The 21,383-nt window shown below is 37.6% G+C and overlaps 1 protein-coding gene across 3 annotated transcripts; it reads left to right on the top strand.

Moving 5' to 3' along the window:
• The first annotated feature begins 5,630 nt into the window (after positions 1-5,630).
• LOC104450602 (protein TOPLESS) lies at positions 5,631-13,748 on the top strand. Of its 3 annotated transcripts, none has more exons than XM_010065228.3 (26): positions 5,631-5,807; positions 6,334-6,458; positions 6,575-6,754; positions 6,839-6,952; positions 7,027-7,185; positions 7,606-7,783; positions 7,870-7,999; positions 8,118-8,230; positions 8,400-8,562; positions 8,693-8,802; positions 8,892-8,961; positions 9,058-9,131; positions 9,238-9,333; positions 9,422-9,517; positions 9,634-9,761; positions 9,859-10,093; positions 10,177-10,338; positions 10,419-10,514; positions 10,645-10,791; positions 11,427-11,537; positions 11,686-11,865; positions 11,997-12,125; positions 12,205-12,300; positions 12,709-12,897; positions 12,974-13,140; positions 13,395-13,748. In XM_010065228.3, exons 2-26 carry the CDS (start codon positions 6,379-6,381, stop codon positions 13,603-13,605), a joined length of 3,414 nt encoding a protein of 1,137 aa, XP_010063530.2. In that variant the 5' UTR covers positions 5,631-5,807; positions 6,334-6,378; the 3' UTR covers positions 13,606-13,748. The 3 variants fall into 3 exon arrangements, with proteins under 3 accessions (XP_010063530.2, XP_010063532.2, XP_010063531.2); XM_010065230.3 differs by having other exon boundaries at positions 8,175-8,230; positions 13,395-13,605; XM_010065229.3 differs by lacking the exon at positions 5,631-5,807 and adding an exon at positions 6,131-6,258 and having other exon boundaries at positions 13,395-13,605.
• Positions 13,749-21,383: the final 7,635 nt, after the last annotated feature.

Raw genomic sequence — 21,383 nt, 5'->3', positions numbered from 1 at the left:
ACTCGTGCGCAACTTGTGGGCCCCCCCACCTCTCGGAAAATAAGATGGAAAAGCAGTACTTTCCTCTGAAGAAAAATTGATGAAAATCTAAGATGGCCTTGGAACTTACAACACGTTCCGAAATAAAAGTGGAAAAAAATAAAAAATAAAAAACCCAAATGAATACCACAAAAGCACTCGAAAACATAATCGATGACAAAAATAAATAATAATCGAGGGGATACGTATTAAATTTATGTGACATGAAATTAGGAAATGCAATTTTCATTAAATTCATAATTGACTTAATAAATCTTTCCTTACATTGACATTAACTTCAAGTCTTAGAGGAGTTCACGAATGTGGCGATGATGATTATGGCTGTGGGCTGACAATGTCTGATATAAAACCACGAAAAAAATCAGCGAGCATCGGCCTAAAGTTATTTGGTTACGGGTGTGTGGAAAGAAATTGTCATTTTGTTTGAAAAATACCAGAAATCAACCGAGATTTAAAATTCTAATCTGCATACTTATTATAGTATCGAATTTTTATAAAGAGAACAAAATATTTTGTATATTTAAAAATGAAAAAAGCACAAATATATTTTTTTAATTATTTGTACATGAATGTCATGTGACGTTGTAAATAGATGCTAAAATGCTCGTGAAATGGAAAAGTTGACCTAACATCCCATCTAACGCGGTAATGGGCCCAGAGTGTTGATTAAATTAGAGCTTTTATTAAATTCACATTCAGTGTTTGACTAAATCGAAATGAAGATGCTATTTCAAGATAAAGATTGCAAAAAATTACGGGGGTCGCTTTCATGAAGCGTGCTTGCTTGACATTGAGCTTGGTTTGGTTTGGTCGCATCCAGCCCCTCATTATCTTCCAAAGTTGAAATTAGGTACTTAGTCGCCATCCATCTCATCTCATATTCTCGCTGCAATAAGTGCCAGATTACGAGTGATCTCGAAACACATCATTTGTGAAAAACAACTAATCTCATATTAAAACCCCATTGGTCACGCATTTCAGCTCGTCTCGTTCGGGTTAAATGTTTGCTCACCCAAAAAGTTGAGGCGGTATAGGTGTTGTGCCGATGACCTGTGACGATTCCAATTGATTCGGTGAATGATTTTTCAATTGATGATTTATGCGCTTGCATCTATATCTAATATTTTGACCGTGCCAATGACAATGTTGCTTATTTAATACGATCATCAACATTTTCCCCATGTATGATGCTGTTTTTTTTATTAAAAAATAACGGCCCTAGTAGCATTCGAATCGACTTTCATGCATCTCAATTGATCCATCTCGTCGAGCGATCTTAAAGACGCACTCTCCCACATTGACTTGATACATTTATGATATTGCTTGTGGAGTGTTTGCAAAAGCTTTAAACCCTAAGATCACAATACATATGTTGTTTAACTCAACATAGGATATGCTTTAGAAAAACGACACATGTTAGATGTGTTCAATTTTTCTTTAGTTTAAAGTTTCAAAAGAAGATTAAAAAACCAAAATGCCAATGATAATCTAGACGTTAATTTTTTTTTGAATGCTTTGATAGATCTAAATAAAAGAGAAAATAAAATGAGTGAACCCACGATATACAAAAAAAGTACAGACCCTTAAAAAAATGTCGGATTCCTCTTGAGACTGTGTATGCATGCACTTTTCTTTTTTTCGACCCAAAAAAATTAAAATTTTCCGGCGAATAACCCGAGGGAAAGAGAGGAAGAAAAGTACAGACACGAAAAGAAGATGCCCTCAATAGATGATTGACAATTTCGTGATTTCTCGAAGAATTTAACGTAAATCTCTCGAGACGAATATCTCGATCGTGATTAACTTTAACTTCCATCTCCGGTGTCGGGACGACGGCAGCTTTCCCAATTCGATTTCTCGTTCTCTTTTTGTGGCCAAAATAATTCAAATTCTCGTTCAATGTCAGTATCTCGTAGCCCGCTGGTCCACCCACTACAAGATTTTAGGGCAAAAAAAAGAGAAAGAAAAAAATATCTGGAAGTAAGTGCGCTCATGAAAGCGACGTTCCACCTTATTGTAAATCCGGAATATGCCGGAAAAAAAAAACAATTAAAAAGAAGATAGAAAAAAATTTGTCGTTTTTATTGTAAAGGCGATTATAGACAGAATGGGTGACTCCTTCGTGTAGAAGCCATCGCGGGCGGGTGCCATCGCGGGCGATTTATCTTTGAGAATGACAGGATCTCATTTTAAATTGGTAATCCCCGTTTTAGGAAAAAAAAAAAGCTCACTATCCAATCATTTTATTAGATAAAACCAAAAATGAAAGATCGATACTAGGCTAAATAAATAGGTGTTGTGCATGTAATCAATACATACATAGATGTTTCCTAAGTGCTAACTCATCAATTGTGCGTTATATTTGATATGCAGTGATCCTGCGTTGGACGAGAAGTATTGTTATTAGTCGATGCGTAGTGAAGACACAAAAATTTTTGATGTGCAAATCGAGTCATTTGATAAGGGTTTATTAAATTAATTTGTCAAAAAATCAATCTATATAATATTATTGAAATTGTTCTATTGGAAAGAAAGTTCTCAAAAACTTTTATTTGCATAGACGACATGCAATGGAAATTTCAAGGTCATATGCCATGAAGCTAGTTTTCCTATGGTGTTGAGTGTTTTATTATTTTATGAGCACTCAAATAATCTTATGTGTCATTTATGATAATCTTTCATTTACATAACAATTGAGATAAATTATTGAGAGGAGAGGTTTTGAAACTGGCCATAAAATAAACTAAGGGAAGCAACACTTGCCCAATTCCCAAGTGGATAGGTTTTCTTTTGCTTGCAAATGAAAGCAACCTGTATAACAAATAAAAGAAAGAAAAGCATGAGCAATACATTTCCACTTTAACAATACTTCTCCTATAACATTACAAGAAGTACAATACAAACCACTTGAATTTGAGAATCTTATATTGAAATCATGACTCTTTTCCTCTTCTCACGTGATAGTCTATTATATTTTCTTCTATATGCTTAATCGAGAAGTTAAACGTCATGAACATTACTCATATGTAAACTTAACTAAAACTTAAACCGAGTGATACTAACGTTTGTAACCACCAATCATGGTGTAATTAGCAAATTTTTTCAAATCAATAACAAAGCAAAATATGGTTCGGTGATAATAACTAGCCTATTTCATAATGGGGCTTTGTTATTGTTGAGGAGACCACAATGACAATGTTGTAATAGACAATTGAATTGAAAAGCAATCTTATCTTGCTTTCTCAATTTACTTGGGTGCATCAAGAGTTTAATTGAATGAAATTATTGTATAAACTCAGCGTATTTGCTAAACTGAAAAGGAACCAACAAAAATGATGAATCTTTTAAGAGTCCTTCCCGACCTGACGATCCAAATACAATTAGTCCATGCAATTCTTGCTGATGTAATGAAGATGGCTACTTGGTTATTTCCCATTTCCGTCTCAATCACGTGATTCATTCAACAATAAATCGCAATGCTCCAAATCATGAATCGGAACAGGTACTCGTAAATCCTAAAAATTGTGATCTAATCATTTTATTAGGTTACACCAAAAATGAAAGATTGATGCGTGGCTAAACAAATAGGTGTCGTGGATGTAATCAATATATACATAGACATTTCTTAAGTGCTAACTCATCAGTCGCGTGTGACATTAAATATGCAATGACCCTCGAAGGAAAAGAATTGTTGTTGGCTGATGCGTGGTGAAGATGCAAATTTTTCGATGTGCAAATTGGGACGAAAAAGGTAGACAAGATTTAATAAATTAATCTATTGAAAAATCAATCTATATAATACGATCAAAATTGTACTATTAAAAAGAAAGTTCTCGAAAACTTTTATCAGTGTAGATGACGTGCGATGGAAATTTCGAAGTCATACGAGATAGTTTTTCTATTGGTGTTGAGAGTCCTATTCTTTCATGAGCACTTGAATAGCGTCATTTATGATAATCATTTATTTACATTATCGAGACAAGAGGCTTCCAAACTAGTCATAAAATAAACTGACCGAAGCAACACTTGCCCAAATCCCAAATGGATAGGTTTTCTTTTGCTTGCAAATGAAAGCAACCTCTATAAAAAGGAAGAGAAAGAAAAGCATAAACAATACATCTCCGCTTTGATAATACTTCTAATATATCGAGGGAAGCACGATACGAATTACTTGAATTCGAGAATCTTATGTTGAAATCACCACTTCTTTTCTATTCTCACGTGATAATCGTAGTGTATATTCTTTCATTTGCTTAATCGAGAAATTATAAATTATGGACATCACCCATGTAGAGACTCAAACTAAAGCTGTGTGATACCACTATTTATAACCACCAATCCTAGTGTGATTGGCAAATTTTCTCAAAGTAGTAATGAAGGAAAATATGGTTTGGTGATAATAACCAACCTATTTCACATTTGGGCTCTTTTACTGTCCAGGAGACTATAATAGCAATATTCTAATAAACAATAAAATTTAAAGGCGATCTTACCTTGCTTTCTTAGTTTACTCGGGCGTATCTCAAGCGTAATTGAACAAAATTATTGTATAAACTCAACATATTTGCTAAGCTGAAAAGGAATCGGTGAAAATGATGAATCTCTAGAGAGTTCTTCCCGACCTTACGATCTAAATACAATTCGTTAATGCAATTCTGCTGATATAATAAAGAAAGTTACTTCAATATTCCCCTTTTCTATCTCAATTGTACAATCCATTCAACAATAAACCTCAACGCTTCACATCATGAAGTGGAACGGGCACTCGTAAATCCTAGAAGCCCTAATAATAACATTCCAGATGTCATAATGAATTCCCCGATGAGGCAGGATGGGCTGGATGAGGTTGCGAGATGGGGATTAACTCAAGCCAACGCAACATCAGCAATTAGGACAGCGTTGTCCTCAACTAGGGAAACTGGATCAACTTGTGATTGAGAATAGTGCCGTAAAGCGTGTCAATTCAACCGTGAGCATTTAACCCACATTTACTCATTTTAAGCATGAGAAGCTACTATATCTGTCTACTCGATACTAACCAAAATTGAAATTCTTATGTGGTGTCTACATTCATCACGAAACCCCTAATTTAATTTCTTGTCTATTTTTGTTTTCCTAATAAAGAGAAAATATGAGGATAGCATGGAATCTCTTACCCCATGGCGGTTTTCCCGTCTGTTTTCTCCGTGGGTCTTTTAATGATCTGCTCAGTCCCGAATTGGTGATTGTATGATATGAGTAATTGCATAAATATTTTATTTCAAAAAACGATCCGCTCGAGCGGGGTATAAAGAGTGGAAAGTCGAAGTGACATCTTACCGTAGACCTGGAAGCAGAGGATCCTCGCCCGACGAGAGTTAGCTTGAGATTCCGCGCCGATGAACTCGACAAAACGAAGCCGGCTAAGCCTCAACTCATGCGAATCCCACCACGCTAGATAATAAGCACACGTGCTTATCACGATAAGCAGCGCTGTCAGATGAGAAATTATCTGATATTCCATTGCACTTATCACCGACTGTATCTGTCGTCTTCCCTATTAAACAAATTGGTCCTCCATCGGCAAGTGAAAATGTCGCCATACATGAGTCGCTAGAGAGAGAAAGAGAGAGAGAGAGAGAGAGAGAGAGATGGAGAAGAGAGGGGCGTGAGGGAATTTGCAGGCATCGTTTCTTGAGAGAGAGAGAGAGAGGGAGCTTCCTCGCTCTGGAATTCACTGGGCCGGCGCTTCTCAAGAACCGATCTCTGCTCCGGTCTTCAGTCGCAAGGCGAGTCTCCTCCGAACTTTCCATCTCGTTCGTTGCTTTCGGAATAATTTCGCTCGATTTCGGAGGAATTTCATCAAGGCTTCGGCTTTTTTCGAAGTCGTGTTTTGGGGGTTTTTTTTTTGTTGGGTTCTTCTTTATTCGGTTAATTAATTTTTACCCACCTTCTCTCTCTCTTCTGCATCTTTGATTCCCGTACGCTTTAAAGCTTAAAGCCCGGTTGTCTTCTCCATCCGATCCTGGGGAAACTGAAATCTTTGAAACTCTGGTTTTCGCCCCATTTCACGTGATTTGACCCCCCCCTCCCGGCTCGGTCCTTGTCCGTGTCGTCATAAATGAAAGATGGAGATGGGGGTGTGTGTGGACACCGAGTCCTGAGTTGGTGTGGGTCCTGAGTTGGTGTTGGATCGTGGGTTGGGTTTGTTTGAAGAATTTAGAGCCCGATTATTTCTGGGTTCGAGTGCTTTTTTTTTTCCTTTTCTTTTGCTGATCATGCTGAATAGTATCTCAAGATCTTGGAATTTTTTAGGTGGAAATCGTGCATTTAGATCAGTGGAGCAGAGAGGCGGTCAAGATGTCTTCCCTCAGCAGAGAGCTGGTGTTCTTGATCTTACAGTTTCTCGATGAGGAAAAGTTCAAAGAGACCGTTCACAAGTGGGTTTAATTGTGATCAAATTGCTCCCTTTTTAAATTATCTCAGTAGCAGCGTTGTATCATAGTACAATGATTATGCAATGATGCTTTTTTTCTCTCCCTGCCCATGCAAATAGGCTTGAGCAGGAATCTGGGTTTTACTTTAATGTGAGGCATTTTGAGGATGAGGTCCATAATGGGAATTGGGACGAGGTCGAGAGGTACCTCTCTGGGTTCACAAAGGTGGATGACAACCGGTACTCGATGAAAATCTTCTTCGAGATAAGGAAGCAGAAGTATCTCGAGGCATTGGACAAGTCAGCTTCTATGATTACTCATAATCTTCGTTTCTATGCCATTCTTATGGTCGAGTGCTTAAATTTTTATTGTTTGGATGACAGGCATGATCGGTCCAAAGCTGTGGATATTTTGATAAAGGATCTTAAAGTGTTCTCCACCTTTAATGAGGAACTTTTTAGGGAAATAACGCAGCTACTGACACTAGAGAACTTCAGGTATGAGAATATTTAGTTTTGCGCTGTATCATAGTCACTGAAAATGTGCTCAAACTGAATGCCTCTTCTTGCAGGGAAAATGAGCAATTATCTAAGTATGGAGATACAAAATCTGCGAGAGCAATTATGTTGGTGGAGCTTAAGAAGCTTATTGAGGCAAACCCCTTGTTCCGTGATAAGTTGCAATTTCCTAGCCTCAAGAACTCAAGACTACGCACTCTCATAAACCAAAGGTGATTCTTTGTTCCGCTGTGCTTGACCTACATATCAGCCTTAGAGCTTTTATGGGCCGTTGATTAGAATTCTAGTGAAAATGTTTTCATTCCTACAGCTGTTTTCTCTCCTTTATTTTTTTTTTAATTGTTGCCAAGATTCAGGAAATTTTTAAGGCGGTCTCATTTACTACCTAAATCTATGCTTGTGTGGTACTTGTACCAGTGGTAAGGTGAAGTCGCACAAGTGGAATTTGATATTGATTTCTGATACTGCTACACTAAACTTCATTAGAGCTGTAGATTATCGTCCAGCCACTTTGTCAGGATAAATTTCTATTTGCTATATAAGCGATATATTCATGAGCCACACTTTTGCCCTTCTGGTTGAATATAATTATGCATGGAAAATAGGTAACTGATTTCCTCCTATAATTTCAGTCTGAATTGGCAGCACCAACTTTGTAAAAATCCAAGATCAAATCCAGATATAAAAACTCTATTTGTGGATCATTCTTGCGGGCAGCCAAATGGTGCACGGGCCCCATCTCCAGCGAACAGCCCGTTGCTAGGACCCTTGCCAAAAGTTGGAGGTTTTCCTCCTCTGGGAGCACATGGGGTAAGTCATCCAACTATCTTATGGTGGCATTAGACTTACTTCTCACATCCATAATTAGAACCTTATTATGGTGCATATGAGTGCAGCCTTTTCAACCCGCTCCTGCCGCTGTTCCAACGCCTCTTGCTGGTTGGATGTCCAATCCACCTTCCACTGTGACACATCCAGTTGTGCCCGGAGGAGGAGTGATTGGTCTTGGTGGTCCATCAATTCCAGGTCAGATATTGCATTGGGTAGTCACTGCGATTTTCGCCCTTAGTAAGAATATTTTTGAGACATCAAACAAGTGCAATAATGTACTTTAACAATGGAGGCCTTCTGTTGCCATGTATAGCTACTCTGAAGCATCCTCGGACTCCCCCAACTAACCCTTCTGTGGATTACCCTTCAGGGGATGCTTCTGATCCTGTTTCAAAAAGAACGAGGCCCTTGGGAATTGTTGATGAGGTATGCTTTAGATTTTTAATTGTCTTTCATGTAATCCTTTATGAAGCTTTCCTTCTTGACATGACCATATGAAAGTTTAATTATAGCAGTGGAGTTACTAATGCTATTAAGTTGTTAACTGCCTCCTGATTAATCACATGAGAATCACCATTTTCTGTATCTTGTGCAGGTGAATCTGCCGGTTAATGTCCTCCCCGTAACTTTTCCTGGCCATGGTCATGCACCGGCTTTTACTTCTGACGACTTGCCAAAGGCAGTAGGACGGATTTTAAATCCAGGTTCATCTCCAATGAGCATGGATTTTCATCCTGTGCAGCAGACTTTGCTTCTAGGTATACTTCACTCATTTATCCGAAGAGTTTAACTCCTAATATATTGTGCTTAGCTCTTGGTTGGCACCCCTTTGCTTTGCCATTGATGGCAACTGACTGCTCATTATACTCTCTTGATCTAATATTTCAGTTGGCACCAATGTGGGTGATATTAGCCTTTGGGATGTTGTCTCTAGAGAGCGACTTCTTTCAAAGAACTTCAAAGTTTGGGATCTTAGCTGCTGTACGACGACCCTTCAGGCAAGTTGCTTTGAACTGATGTTTGCATAAGTACTTTATTAACAATTGAATAATTTGAGAAGTGAAAATCGAATTCATGCTGAGTACAGGCAGCTCTAGTTAAAGATCCTGGTGTATCTGTAAATCGCATTATGTGGAGCCCAGATGGTTCCCTCTTTGGTAAGTTTGAACTATAGACCAATGGAAGAAGACAGATGAGTGTTTTTACTGGTAAATGGAGCATCTGATCATGCGCTTTTTCTCTTTCCTCAACAGGAGTTGCGTACTCTTTGCACGTTGTGCAGTTATTTTCTTTCAATGGAAACAATGAAGTGCGGCAGCATCTAGAGGTACATAGTCCTTGATCTGTCTACACTTGATATTACTGTCTTAGCCAGTTTGCTGTATTTTCGCTAGTTTTCTATCCTTAGAAATAATCTTCATTGTTCTGTACAGATTGATGCTCATGTTGGTGGAGTGAATGATCTTGCATTTGCTCAACCCAATAAGCAACTTTGTGTCATAACCTGCGGTGATGACAAAACAATCAAGGTTTCCATCATCTTACATGAAGTTTTCAAAGCAGGGGAAGCTTCTTGTTCTTTTAATTTATTTCTTATTTCTTCAATTGAATACGCAGGTGTGGGATGCAGTTACTGGCGTAAAGCGGCACACGTTTGAAGGTCATGAGGCTCCTGTTTATTCTGTGTGCCCTCACTCTAAGGAGAACATTCAGGTTATATGCTTCCTGCACTGCATCCGTATTGCTAGTGTTGCGTATTGGTTCAGTTATCTCATGTATCGAATTCTGCTTTTCCATCTTCCTTATTTTTTGTTACTTTTTTATATCAGTTTATATTTTCGACTGCACTGGATGGAAAGATAAAAGCATGGTTGTATGACAATATGGGGTCTAGAGTTGATTATGATGCCCCTGGGAGATGGTGCACAACAATGGCTTATAGTGCGGATGGTACAAGGTGAGCACTTTGCCATTTCACTTCGGTGCTATAGTGCTTCAGTTTTCTTTCTTTGCTTTATCCTGACAGTGTGCCTGCTTTGTGGTTCTGGTCTTAGGCTCTTTTCCTGCGGGACAAGTAAAGATGGAGAATCATTTATTGTCGAGTGGAATGAAAGTGAAGGGGCAGTGAAGAGGACATATCAAGGATTCAGGAAACGTTCTTTTGGTGTTATCCAGTTTGACACAACTAGAAATCGTTATTTAGCCGCTGGCGATGATTTCTCCATTAAAGTTTGGGATATGGACAATGTTAATCTCTTAACAACTCTTGATGCTGATGGAGGCTTGACGGTCAGTATCAACATCAATTCATTATTAATTTCTCCTTGTTAATATTGATTGTTTTGCTAATTCTGTAGCCTACCTGTATCTAGGCAAGTCCACGTGTCCGCTTCAACAAGGATGGATCTCTCTTGGCTGTTTCTATCAATGAAAATGGAATCAAAATATTGGCGAATTCTGATGGCATGAGGTTGTTGCGCACTTTCGAAAATTTTTCATATGATGTATCAAGAACACCAGAAACTCTGGTGAAGGTATTTGTTTTTCATTGATTTCTTCCTAGGCAGTACCTTCTTATAAATTGAATCTTGAGCTGTGCAGTATTTCCTTGCAGCCAAAAGTAAATCCCATTACAGCTACTGCTGCTACTGCTCCAATCAGTGCTGGACTTGCAGATAGAGGTGCCCCTGCAGTTGTGACTTCCGGAATGGTTGGTCATCATTATGCTTTTTCATAATGTGAAAAAATAACCAAACTTGCTACACTGCTGGTGCAATTTGATGTGTGTTGTTAATTTCTTTCCTTCAGTTATGATGATCATGTTTGTTTAATGTTGTTAGAATGGGGATGCCCGAATTCTAGGGGATGTGAAACCCAGAATAACTGAAGAAAGCAATGAAAAATCTAAACTTTGGAAGCTCACTGAAATAAGCGAACCATCTCTGTGTCGATCCTTGAGGCTGCCTGAAAACCAAAGAGCGAACAAGGTATGGCCTTTGTTCACTAGTTTCTTAGCAAATTATGCTGTCTTCTCTCTGTTTGATTTTCTTTTGCATTTCTTGACTTTTCAACTTATCAGCTTCTGCACGTGTTGTTGCTGAATTGCCCTTTGTATGATTTATGTACTTGCCCACAGTTGATAACTCATTTTCTATAATGATATGCTGAAGTATCCATGATGTTATGAAAATTCAAGTTTTTTTCTGTCTAGTTTTGTGTATAGGCCACTGGTATGGATGCCCTAACCGTGAAGTCAGCCCCTTTTCATGTATTACTAGACTTAGAGGAGTTACTACTGCTGTGAGAAGTCGGTTTTCATATCTTTTGATAAGATACTTTGTGGATGTTCTCACATGCAGAATATACCATCTAGTAGCATGTTTCATTGGTGTACCTGGTTTAAATGGACCATCTGAATCTTGATTCTTCTCATTTCCGGAGGTTTCTGTTGTTTGTTGCTGTCACTTGGCAACAGAAATGAGCATCGAGTTGCCTTTATAACTTGCTTGCAATTAATATGCTAACCCTTTCCTGCTGAATGAAGACTCCATTTTTTCGCATTGTGGTTTTCCAGCTTTATTGCCATTGAGGCACTGATCCTTATTCTTTGGGATCATTGCAGATATCACGCTTAATATATACAAACTCAGGGAGTGCTATTTTGGCCTTAGCATCAAACGCAGTTCATCTTCTCTGGAAATGGCAGCGCAACGACCGCAATTCAACTGGCAAGGTAATGTGGTGATCTCTTAGCATAAACAATTATACTATTTGGTTCCAAATTCCAGGGATCGACAATAAAATATTTCACCTTTAGAAAGATGAGCCAACTTGTTTTCTCTCATAATGCCATTCCTCACTGAACTCTTCTTCCTGTGTAGGCCACTGCCAGTGTGGCACCTCAACAATGGCAACCATCAAGTGGCATTGTTATGACCAATGATGTAAACAAAAATAATCCGGAGGAGGCGGTTCCCTGCTTTGCTCTGTCCAAGAATGACTCTTATGTCATGTCGGCATCAGGAGGAAAAATTTCCTTGTTCAATATGATGACATTCAAGGTAACATATGAAATCATACAACGTACTTGCATTCTCATGGATAGCTTAGCCTCTTTCTACTGCAACCTTCATTAACATTAACGTGTGGTTGGTTGTGCTGTTTTATCATCCCCTTTTTTTGTCAAATGCAGACAATGACAACATTCATGCCGCCGCCGCCTGCAGCGACCTTTCTTGCTTTCCACCCTCAGGATAACAATATCCTTGCCATAGGCATGGACGATTCCACTGTCCAGATATATAATGTCCGTGTGGATGAGGTATGCCCATTGTGAAAGTGTTGTGCATTGTTGATGAGGATGTCACTGTCCTTTCATGCTCTGCACAAATTTGTTGCAGGTTAAGAGTAAGCTCAAGGGCCATTCTAAAAGGATAACTGGCCTTGCATTCTCTAATACGCTGAACGTGTTAGTTTCATCGGGTGCAGATGCTCAGGTTAGTAAAGACATGCGGTCATCATGACTTTGCACCTAAATGTGCGTTTTTGAGGATAGGACACCACAGTGTTGTCTGTGTATATACATGATGATGAGGAAGCCCACCTTACAGAAATTTATAGTGATATGCTTTTGTATATTTGACTGTACTCATCTGCTTTCCGGTTTCTAAATTGATGATCAGTACCTCATATCTGGTATCTGGTAGTAAATGTATGTGGTTCAAAACCATTACTGTTTATTTTTGACGGATGTGCTGAGCGGTTGACTTTGTTGTGAACTGCTGCAGTTTGCTAAGATAAGATTACATGTACTAGTAAAAGGAGATTCGTAGAGTTTCACCACAGTACCACAGGGTAATTATCAAAGAAATAGCGCTCTTATACAATGATCCTGTTAATTCCAGATTTGTGTATGGAGTTCTGATGTCTGGGAAAAGCAAAAGAGCACATACTTGCAGATTCCGCCTGGAAGGACACCAGGAGCACAGTCAGATACACGAGTGCAATTTCATCAGGACCAAATGCACTTCCTTGCTGTTCATGGTACTCAGCTTGCTGTATATGAAGCAACAAAACTAGAATGCATGAAACAGGTACCTCTTTCTGCAAGCAAACCTTTTCTATATACGTGTTGATCTTATCTTTTCTGATGATTCTTCTATGTTACAGTGGGTTCCATATGAATCTTCGGCCCCGATATCTCATGCTACGTTCTCTTGCGATAGCCAGCTTGTTTATGCGAGTTTCTTTGACGCCAGTATCTGTGTTTTCAACGCTGCAAACCTCAGGATGCAGTGTCGCATTAATCCGTCTGCTTATCTTCCTGCTACTGTCAGGTGTGTCTCAGACAAATGAAGTACAACGTGCCTAATAACACGTCTCTTCGCATGTCTTTCTAATCTGATTTCACAATTTTCTGATATGTTAAATTTTAAATGCTCAGCATTATGACTGAAACATTAAACAATCTAAAATGAGACGTTCTGTATAGAATTATCTGCTCACCATTCTTTCAGCTTGCTGTAAGTAGCCGTTACGTAACTAAATAATAATATACCTTGTGAGTTCAATTATCGTGTGCTCTATGCAGCAACTCGAACGTGCATCCACTGGTGATTGCTGCGCATCCACATGAGCCAAATCAGTTTGCATTGGGACTGTCAGATGGCGGTGTTCATGTCTTTGAGCCCCTGGACTCTCACAGTAGATGGGGCATGCCGCCACCGGCTGAGAATGGTTCAGCAAGTGGAGTCTCAGCTTCTTCAGCTGGCCCTTCAGGCTCTGATCATGCAGAGAGATGATTTTATAGCCTAAAAAGTCTCTTTTTTAATGTTTGGCTTGCATGGCCATTGTGAATCTAGGAATGCTTTATGCTGTCGTGCTCTTTTTATGTTGCAGACATCACAAACCCATGCTTTATCTATCAGGAAATTTTTTTATGGTCTCTGGTACTGTTACTGGCTGCCCATTCTCCTTCAAAATGCCGGCAAGGCATTATAATAATAAGTGAGAGAACAGAAGCAAATTTTCCCACCAATCTACTTTACATGATATCATCGGTTAGATGTGTAGATTATGATTTATCCCATGGTTATTTTAGCTGTTCCTGAAGGTCGTTTCCTCACTTTTGTGAAAAATAGAAGACTAATTCAGTGTCTTATGGGAGTAATGGAACCGATCTATCCCGGTGAGTGAAAAAGGAGAGCTCATCTGAATCATTGAGAAGGGCAAGACCTCCATCTGGGTATCTCCAAGTAGTGTTATCAAGCCTCGGCGTCGGTTTCTTATGGGGTTTCTTACGGGAGTAACGCTACTTTCTGTCCTGTAAGCGGAAATAGAAAAATCTCGAGTAACACTTGTAATGTGTTGTGGAGAAGGGAAAGACATGCCATTTGAGATCTCCAAGTAGCGCTATAGAGCCTGCCGAACGCCGACAATATCGTTCGCCCAAACATTTTGTAAAGCCTTGCGCCTCCGCTTGGATGAACGATCAAGTTTCGAGATCGAAGAAGATTGGTTTACTTGGAGGTAACTATTAATCAGCCTGTTTAAGTGCCCAGAATTCGTGGTGAATCCTTCCGATATCCTGGAAGCAATCACTGATTTAAAATGAAGCGTGCCTCTTGACGTATGCTAAAGTAGGATTAAAAATTTCTGGTTGACTAATTGCTTGCGGTTGACTTTGAACATGACTATTTTAAACAAAAGAGGCGAGTGCTCATCCACGCGTGGACTTCGTTTTTTGTTTATCATAACAATAATCTACTCCACCGAAATTGTCCAATCAATCATGAATTTATCATATGGACATTAATTCAATTTAAAGTTTTCGAATTTTGTCAATTTGATTTTAAACATTTATTTACTCGCAATTTAAAAGTAGTCATCACGGTCGATATTCGCTAAAAATCTCGAACTTGATAGTGTGCCACATAGAATGGTCAGCAATTATTGAATAGTCATGTCACTAATTTTCGATAAAAATTAACTAAAATGATTAAATTGAAATTTCACACAAAAGTTTATAACTAAGTAGGTAAATATTTGAAAGTTTAGAACTAAATTTGTAATTCATATAATAATTTTTAAGATTGGTTGGATAATTTTATTTTTATACTATTATTTATATCGTCGACAATATTGATTGATTTGTCAATAATTTTTTCCTCGACCTTAGCAAATTTCATTTAGCGTCTAATTCTGGGAAAGATCCAAATCCATGGCGCATGAACTCTTGCGACGCCCATCAAACGTCAGATTTGCGCATCAGATTCATCATGCCTTAAAAAATAAATAAAATTTCTTATTGGATTGACTACTAATGTAAAAAAAAAAAAAAAAAAAAAAAATAGAAGAAGAAGAAAATGTTTTACTCATTCGTCATGTATTGTTAGATGGGTGACAAGTGTACCTTCTGTGTGAAATGATTTTTTCTGCATCGAGGTGGCTGATGCAGATGACTACTACATGTATTATATATATATTTCCTCTTTCTTAGTGCCCCATGGCTATTTTTGTTATTTCACATCGAGGACGTCAATCCACGTGTTTCCAATTTCTCCCCCTTTCATTCCTCATCGTACGTGACACGTGGAGCCCACTTGTGTACGACTCGTGGGCCCACCTCTCTCTCTCTTCTCTCGTCTCTCTTCCAGATATGATCTTGGCCCCGAGAAGTTAAAAGACGGGCCCCACTCGTGAATAACTTGTGGCCCCCCCCCCCCTCTCGCGGGAAATAAGATGGAAAAGCAGCACTTTCCCCCGAAGAAAAATTCAATAGATGATGATAATAATTCTATTTTAGAAATCAATTTCTGGCTGATAATTAATTGTTCCATTTCTATTCTTCAGATGAATTTCTTAATAAAAGTATATATTTGGTGATGATACAAAATTTTACTCCAGAATAAAAATTTAATTGATAACGATATAAAATTTCTTCCTCATAAGTGGCGGTAGGGGGTGGCTAGCAGACGAGAAGGCTGGCAGTGGGTGATTGGCGGCGAACGATTGGTAATCGACGACCGATGCACAGCATTCAACGATGGGCATTTAGCGTTCGATGACAAGCATTCAATGTCCATCAGCCAACAACCAGCGTTCGACGATCAGCGTCCAGTGGTAGGAGGGTGGGTAGTGGGCTGTGACAAGATTGAATTATGATAATAGTTTTCATTTATCACTTTTGTTCCAAAAATAGAAAATATAAAAATTTTAACTTTCGATTTTTATTTTAAACATATTTCTAGATTATAAATAAATAAAAATGAAATTATGTTACCAAACGGATTTTCTTCTAAACTTGTTTTCAAGAACAAAAAAAATATATAAAAAAATAGAAAAACAAAATTGTTATCATGCGTGCCCTACGTTGGCCTTACAACTTAAAACACGTTTCGGAAAAAAAATGGAAAAGAAAAAACCCAAATGAATACCACAAAAGTACTCAAAAACATAATTGATGACGAAAATAAGTAATAATTAAGGATATACGTGTTAATTTTATGTGATATAAAATTACGAAATGCGAGGGTCGTTAAATTCATGATTGACTTAATAAATATTTCCTTATATTGACATGAACTTCAAGCCTCCATGCTCATGAGTGTCGCGAAGATGAAAAAGGCTATGGGATTGTACTGACAATGTCTGATATGGAACCACCATAAACATTAGTGAGCATCGGCCTAAAGTGATTTGGATAAGGTCATGTGGAAAAAAAATATTTAAAGTTCATGTGTACATTTACCATGGTATTGAATTTTGGTAAAGTATGAAAAATCTTTTGTATGTTTCAAAATGAAAAAAAAAACAGATATCTTCTTTTAATTATCCGTGCTTGAATGTCATATAACATCGTAAATAGATGCTAAAATGCTCGTGAAATGGAAAGGCGCACCTAACGTTGCATCTAACGCAGTGATGGGCCCCAAGGATTGTTTAGATTAGAGCTTTTATGAAATTCACATTAAGCATTTGACTAATATCTAAATGAAGACACTATTCCAAGATAGAGATCGAATGGATTATGGAGGTCGCTTTCGTGATGCGTGTTTGCTTGAAAGCTTGGTTTGGTTTGGTCGCATCTAGCCCCTCATTAGCTTCCAAAATAGAAATTAGGTACTTAATCATTATCCATCTCACTTCATATTCTTGCTAGAATAAATATCGAATTGCAAATGATCTTGAAACACATCATATGTAAAGGACAACGGATCTCATATTGGAACCCCCTTGGTCACGCATTTCGGCTCGTCTTGCTTGGGTTGAATTCGCGAATTCCACGAGTCAAATGTTCGCTCGCCTAAAGAGCTAAAGTGGTGTCGGTGTTCTGCTAATGACCCCTGACGATTCCATTTGATTCAGTGAATGATTTTTTGATTGACGATTTCCACACTTGCATTGATGCTTAATATTTTTAATTGCATCAACAGCTTCGTCGCTTATTTAATACAATTATTGATATTTTCCCCATGTATGATACTATTTTTTAGTTAAAAAATAACGGCTCAAATAACATTCGAATCAACTTTCATTCATCTCAATTGATCCACATTTTCGGACAATTTTAAGGGCGCACTCTCTCACATTGACCCAATACATTTATGATTTTGCATATGGAGTGTTTTCGAAAAAGTTCGAATTTCAAGATCAAAATACATATGCTATTTAACCTGATGTAGGATGCATTTTAAAAAAGCGACATGATATTAGTCTTGCTCGATTTTTCCATATTTTGAAGTTATAAAAGAAGATTAAAAAAAACCCAGATGCCAACAATTATAATCTAGACGTTAATTTTTTGAATGTTTTGATTGATTTAAAAAATGATGAATCCACGCAATACAAAAAAGTACAGACCCTCGAAGAATGTCAGATTCCTCTAAAGAGCGTGTTTGCATGTACTGATAAAAAGCAAAAATAAAAATAAACATTTAAAAAATTCCCATCGAATAACCCGAGGGAGAAAGAGGGAGAAAAGCAGAGACACGAAAAGAAGATGCCCCCAATCGCCGATGGACGATCTCGTGATATCTCGAAGAATTTAACGTAAATCTCTCGAGACGAATATCTCGACCGCGATTAACTTTGGCCCTTCCATCTCATCTCTGGTACCTCTTTCGGGACGACAGCGACTTTCCCAATTCGATTTCTCGTTCTCTTTTTTGTGGCCAAAATAATTCGATTTCTCATTCAATGTCAGTATCTCGTAGCCCTCTGGTCCACCCACTACAAAATTTTAGGGCAAAAAAATAAAAATAAAATTAGGAAAAGATGTCTGGAAGTAAGTGCGCCCACGAAAGCAACGTCCCACCTTATTGTAAATCCGGAATATGCCCGGAAAAAAAAATGAAAAGAACATAGAAAAAACTTGTCGTTTTTATTGAAAAGGTGATTATAGACAAAAGGGGCGATTCCTTCGTGTAGAATGACACGATCTCGTTATAAAAATAAAATAAAAATGAAACTCACTAATCCAATCTTTTATTAGGTTACGCCAAAAATGAAAGAAGGACACGGGGACAAACTAATTGGTGCCGTGCATCAAATCGATATATACATAGACATTTCCTAAGTGCTAACTCATCAATCACCTGTGATATTTGACATATAGTGATCCTGCTTTGAATAAGAAGTGCTGTTGTCAGTTAATGTAATGAAGATGCAAATTTTTGGATGTGTAAATTGGAATGAAAAAGGTAGAGAAGGTCTGTTAAATTAATTTGTCAAAGAATCAATCTTTATAATACTATTGAAATTGTTCTACTGGAGAAAAAAAAAATCTCCAAAACCTTTGCTTGTTTAGATAACATGCAATGGAAACTTTGAAGTCATAAGCTATGAAGATATATATATATATATGGTGTTGAGTGTCCTATTTTTTTATGAGCACTCAGAATAATCTCACGCGTCATTTACAATAATCCTTCATTTACATTACAGTCTAGATAAATTATAGAGACAGGAGGCTTTAAAACTGGCCATAAAACAAACTGAGCAAAGCAACACTTGCTCAATTCCCAAGTGGATAGGTTTTCTTTTACTTGCAAACGAAAGCAGCCTCTATAAAAAAGGAAAAGAAAGAAAAGCCTAAGCAATACATCTCCACTTTAATAATACTCCTAATAAATTCCGAGAAGCACGATACAAATTACTTGAATTTGAGAATCTTATACTGAAATTGTGACTCTTTTCCTCTTCTCGCGTGACAATCTACTATATTTTCTCCCATTTGTTTAATCGATAAATTACAAGTTATGAACATTACCTACATATAAACTTAACTAAAACTAAAACCAAGTTATATCAATATTTGTAACCACCAATCACAGTGTGATTGGCAAATTTCTCAAATCAGTAATAAAGGAAAATATAATGACCGGCCTATTTCACAGTTGAGCTTTGTTATAGTTGAGGAGACCACAATGGCAATATTATATTAAATGGCTAAATTGAAAGGTAATCTTACCTTGCTTTCTTAATTTACTTGGCTGCATCTCAAGTGTAATTGAATAAAATTATTGTATAAACTCAGCATATTTGCTGAGTTTTTCATTGATATCTTCCTAGGCATGACCTTCTTATAAATTGAATCTTGAGCTGTGCAATATTTCCTTACAGCCAAAAGTAAACCCCATTACAGCTACTGCTGCTACTGCTCCAACCAGTGCTGGACTTGCAGAAGAGGTGCCCTGCAGTTATGACGTCTGGAATGGTTGGTCACCATTATGCTTATTCATGATACGAAAAAATAACTAAAATAGAATTTGCTTGCTATGTGAAAAAATAACTAAAATAGAATTTGCTTGCTATGTTGCTTTTCAATTTGATGCATGTTGAATTTCTTTCCTCTTCAGTTATGATGATCATGTTTGTTTAATGTTGTTAGAATGGGGATGCCCGAATTCTAGGGGATGAAAATGAAAAATCTGAACTTTGGAAGGTCACTGAAATAAGTGAACCATCTCAGTGTCAATCCTTGAGGCTGCCTGAAAACCAAAGAGCGGACAAGGCCCTGGTTCACCGGTTTCTTAGCAAATTATTATGCTTACTTCTATCTGTTTGATTTTCTTTTGGATTTCTTGGCTTTTCAATTTATCAGCTTCCACACGTGGAGTTGCTAAATTATTAACCTTTGTATGATTTATGTACTTGCCCACAATTGATAACTCATTTCCCATAATGTATTTATAAGTTATGAAAATTAAAGTTTTTTTTTTCTTGTCTAGTTTTGTGTATAGGCCATTGGCATGTGTCATAGGCCGATCGATTGGGATCGTAACTGTGCGGCGACTCAGGCTCTTTTGGATCACCTAAGCCAAGTCTTGCTCGATTGAACGCTCATTCGCTTGCTTACCCGGATCATAGAGAGAGAAAGTCTCTAGAGAGAGGAGCTCACGGAAAGAAAGACGCTTTGTATTACTAAAATGATTGGATGGTTACAAATAAGGGGGATGGCACCCATTCTTATACTGGAGGCCCTCTGATTATATCCATTGATTTAGAATTCATCCGGCGGACGAGATCGCATCACCTCATCTACTGACAGTAATGACAACTACTAGCTACCGACATTAATAGCTAGAGTTTTCTAGAACTTTGTGGCTCAATTATTGTATCGCTCGCCCTTGGAAAGTTCCAGAAGGAGACTTGTCGGGAATCCAAGTGATCATAGGAGATCCACCGCATCAAGGCATGCCCTTTAGCACCGGGAACCTCTTGGCCGTGACACATGGATGCTCTAACCGTGAAGTCAGCCCCTTTTCATGTATTACTAGACTTAGAGGAGTTACTACTATTGTGAGAAGTTGGTTGTCATATCTTTGTCGCGACCTAATCTCGGGTGCACCATCCAAGGTTTGACTAATGGATTATTAAACCTAAACTTAGCTCGAGCTTTTCTAAGCTCATACCAATTCGCGAATTAGGTTCTATGTTCCCAACATATAATTGGTTTTTCAATTAGGAGTCGCCACTAATATATTTTTGGTGGGTTGATTAGAAACTCAAGTAAAGTAACGGGTGAGTTAACGGGTGAGTTTGGTTGGTACCTTTCTCTTTTATTTTGAATTTTTTTTTTTTTTTTTTTGCATGCAGCTTGAATTGATTTTAATTTACTTCCCTAACATGTGAGGTAATTAAGCATGTACGCAAATCACCAATTTAACACTCAAATAAAGCAATAAATAAATTATGGATTTATCTCATAATAATGAAAGCATCTGCAGTGTTAGATTAGAATTCACATTAATAGTCCTAGATATGATTTCTAATAAACACGCAATCACTCAATCTTTTTCAAGATTTTCTTTTATTTAGATGAAGCCTAGAAATTACGTGCAATGCAATGCAATGAAGTACAAAATTATCTTAACTAAAATAACATACAACATGCAACCTAACATGCGAACTATATGTCACTCAACATTTATTAAATGATCTAATCTAGTGATAGGAAAAGATTAATGCAACTATTCTAACATTTACACATTTAGATGACGTGCAATGAATGACCTAATTCTACATGACATGTGCATGATAATTTTTATGTTTTATTTTATTTTTAATTAAAATTGAA

Source organism: Eucalyptus grandis, chromosome 6 (assembly GCF_016545825.1).
Source record: "Eucalyptus grandis isolate ANBG69807.140 chromosome 6, ASM1654582v1, whole genome shotgun sequence".
NCBI lineage: Eukaryota > Viridiplantae > Streptophyta > Magnoliopsida > Myrtales > Myrtaceae > Eucalyptus > Eucalyptus grandis.
The sequence above is the reverse complement of the archived record's forward strand: the minus strand, read 5'-3'. Positions and strand labels throughout refer to the sequence as shown.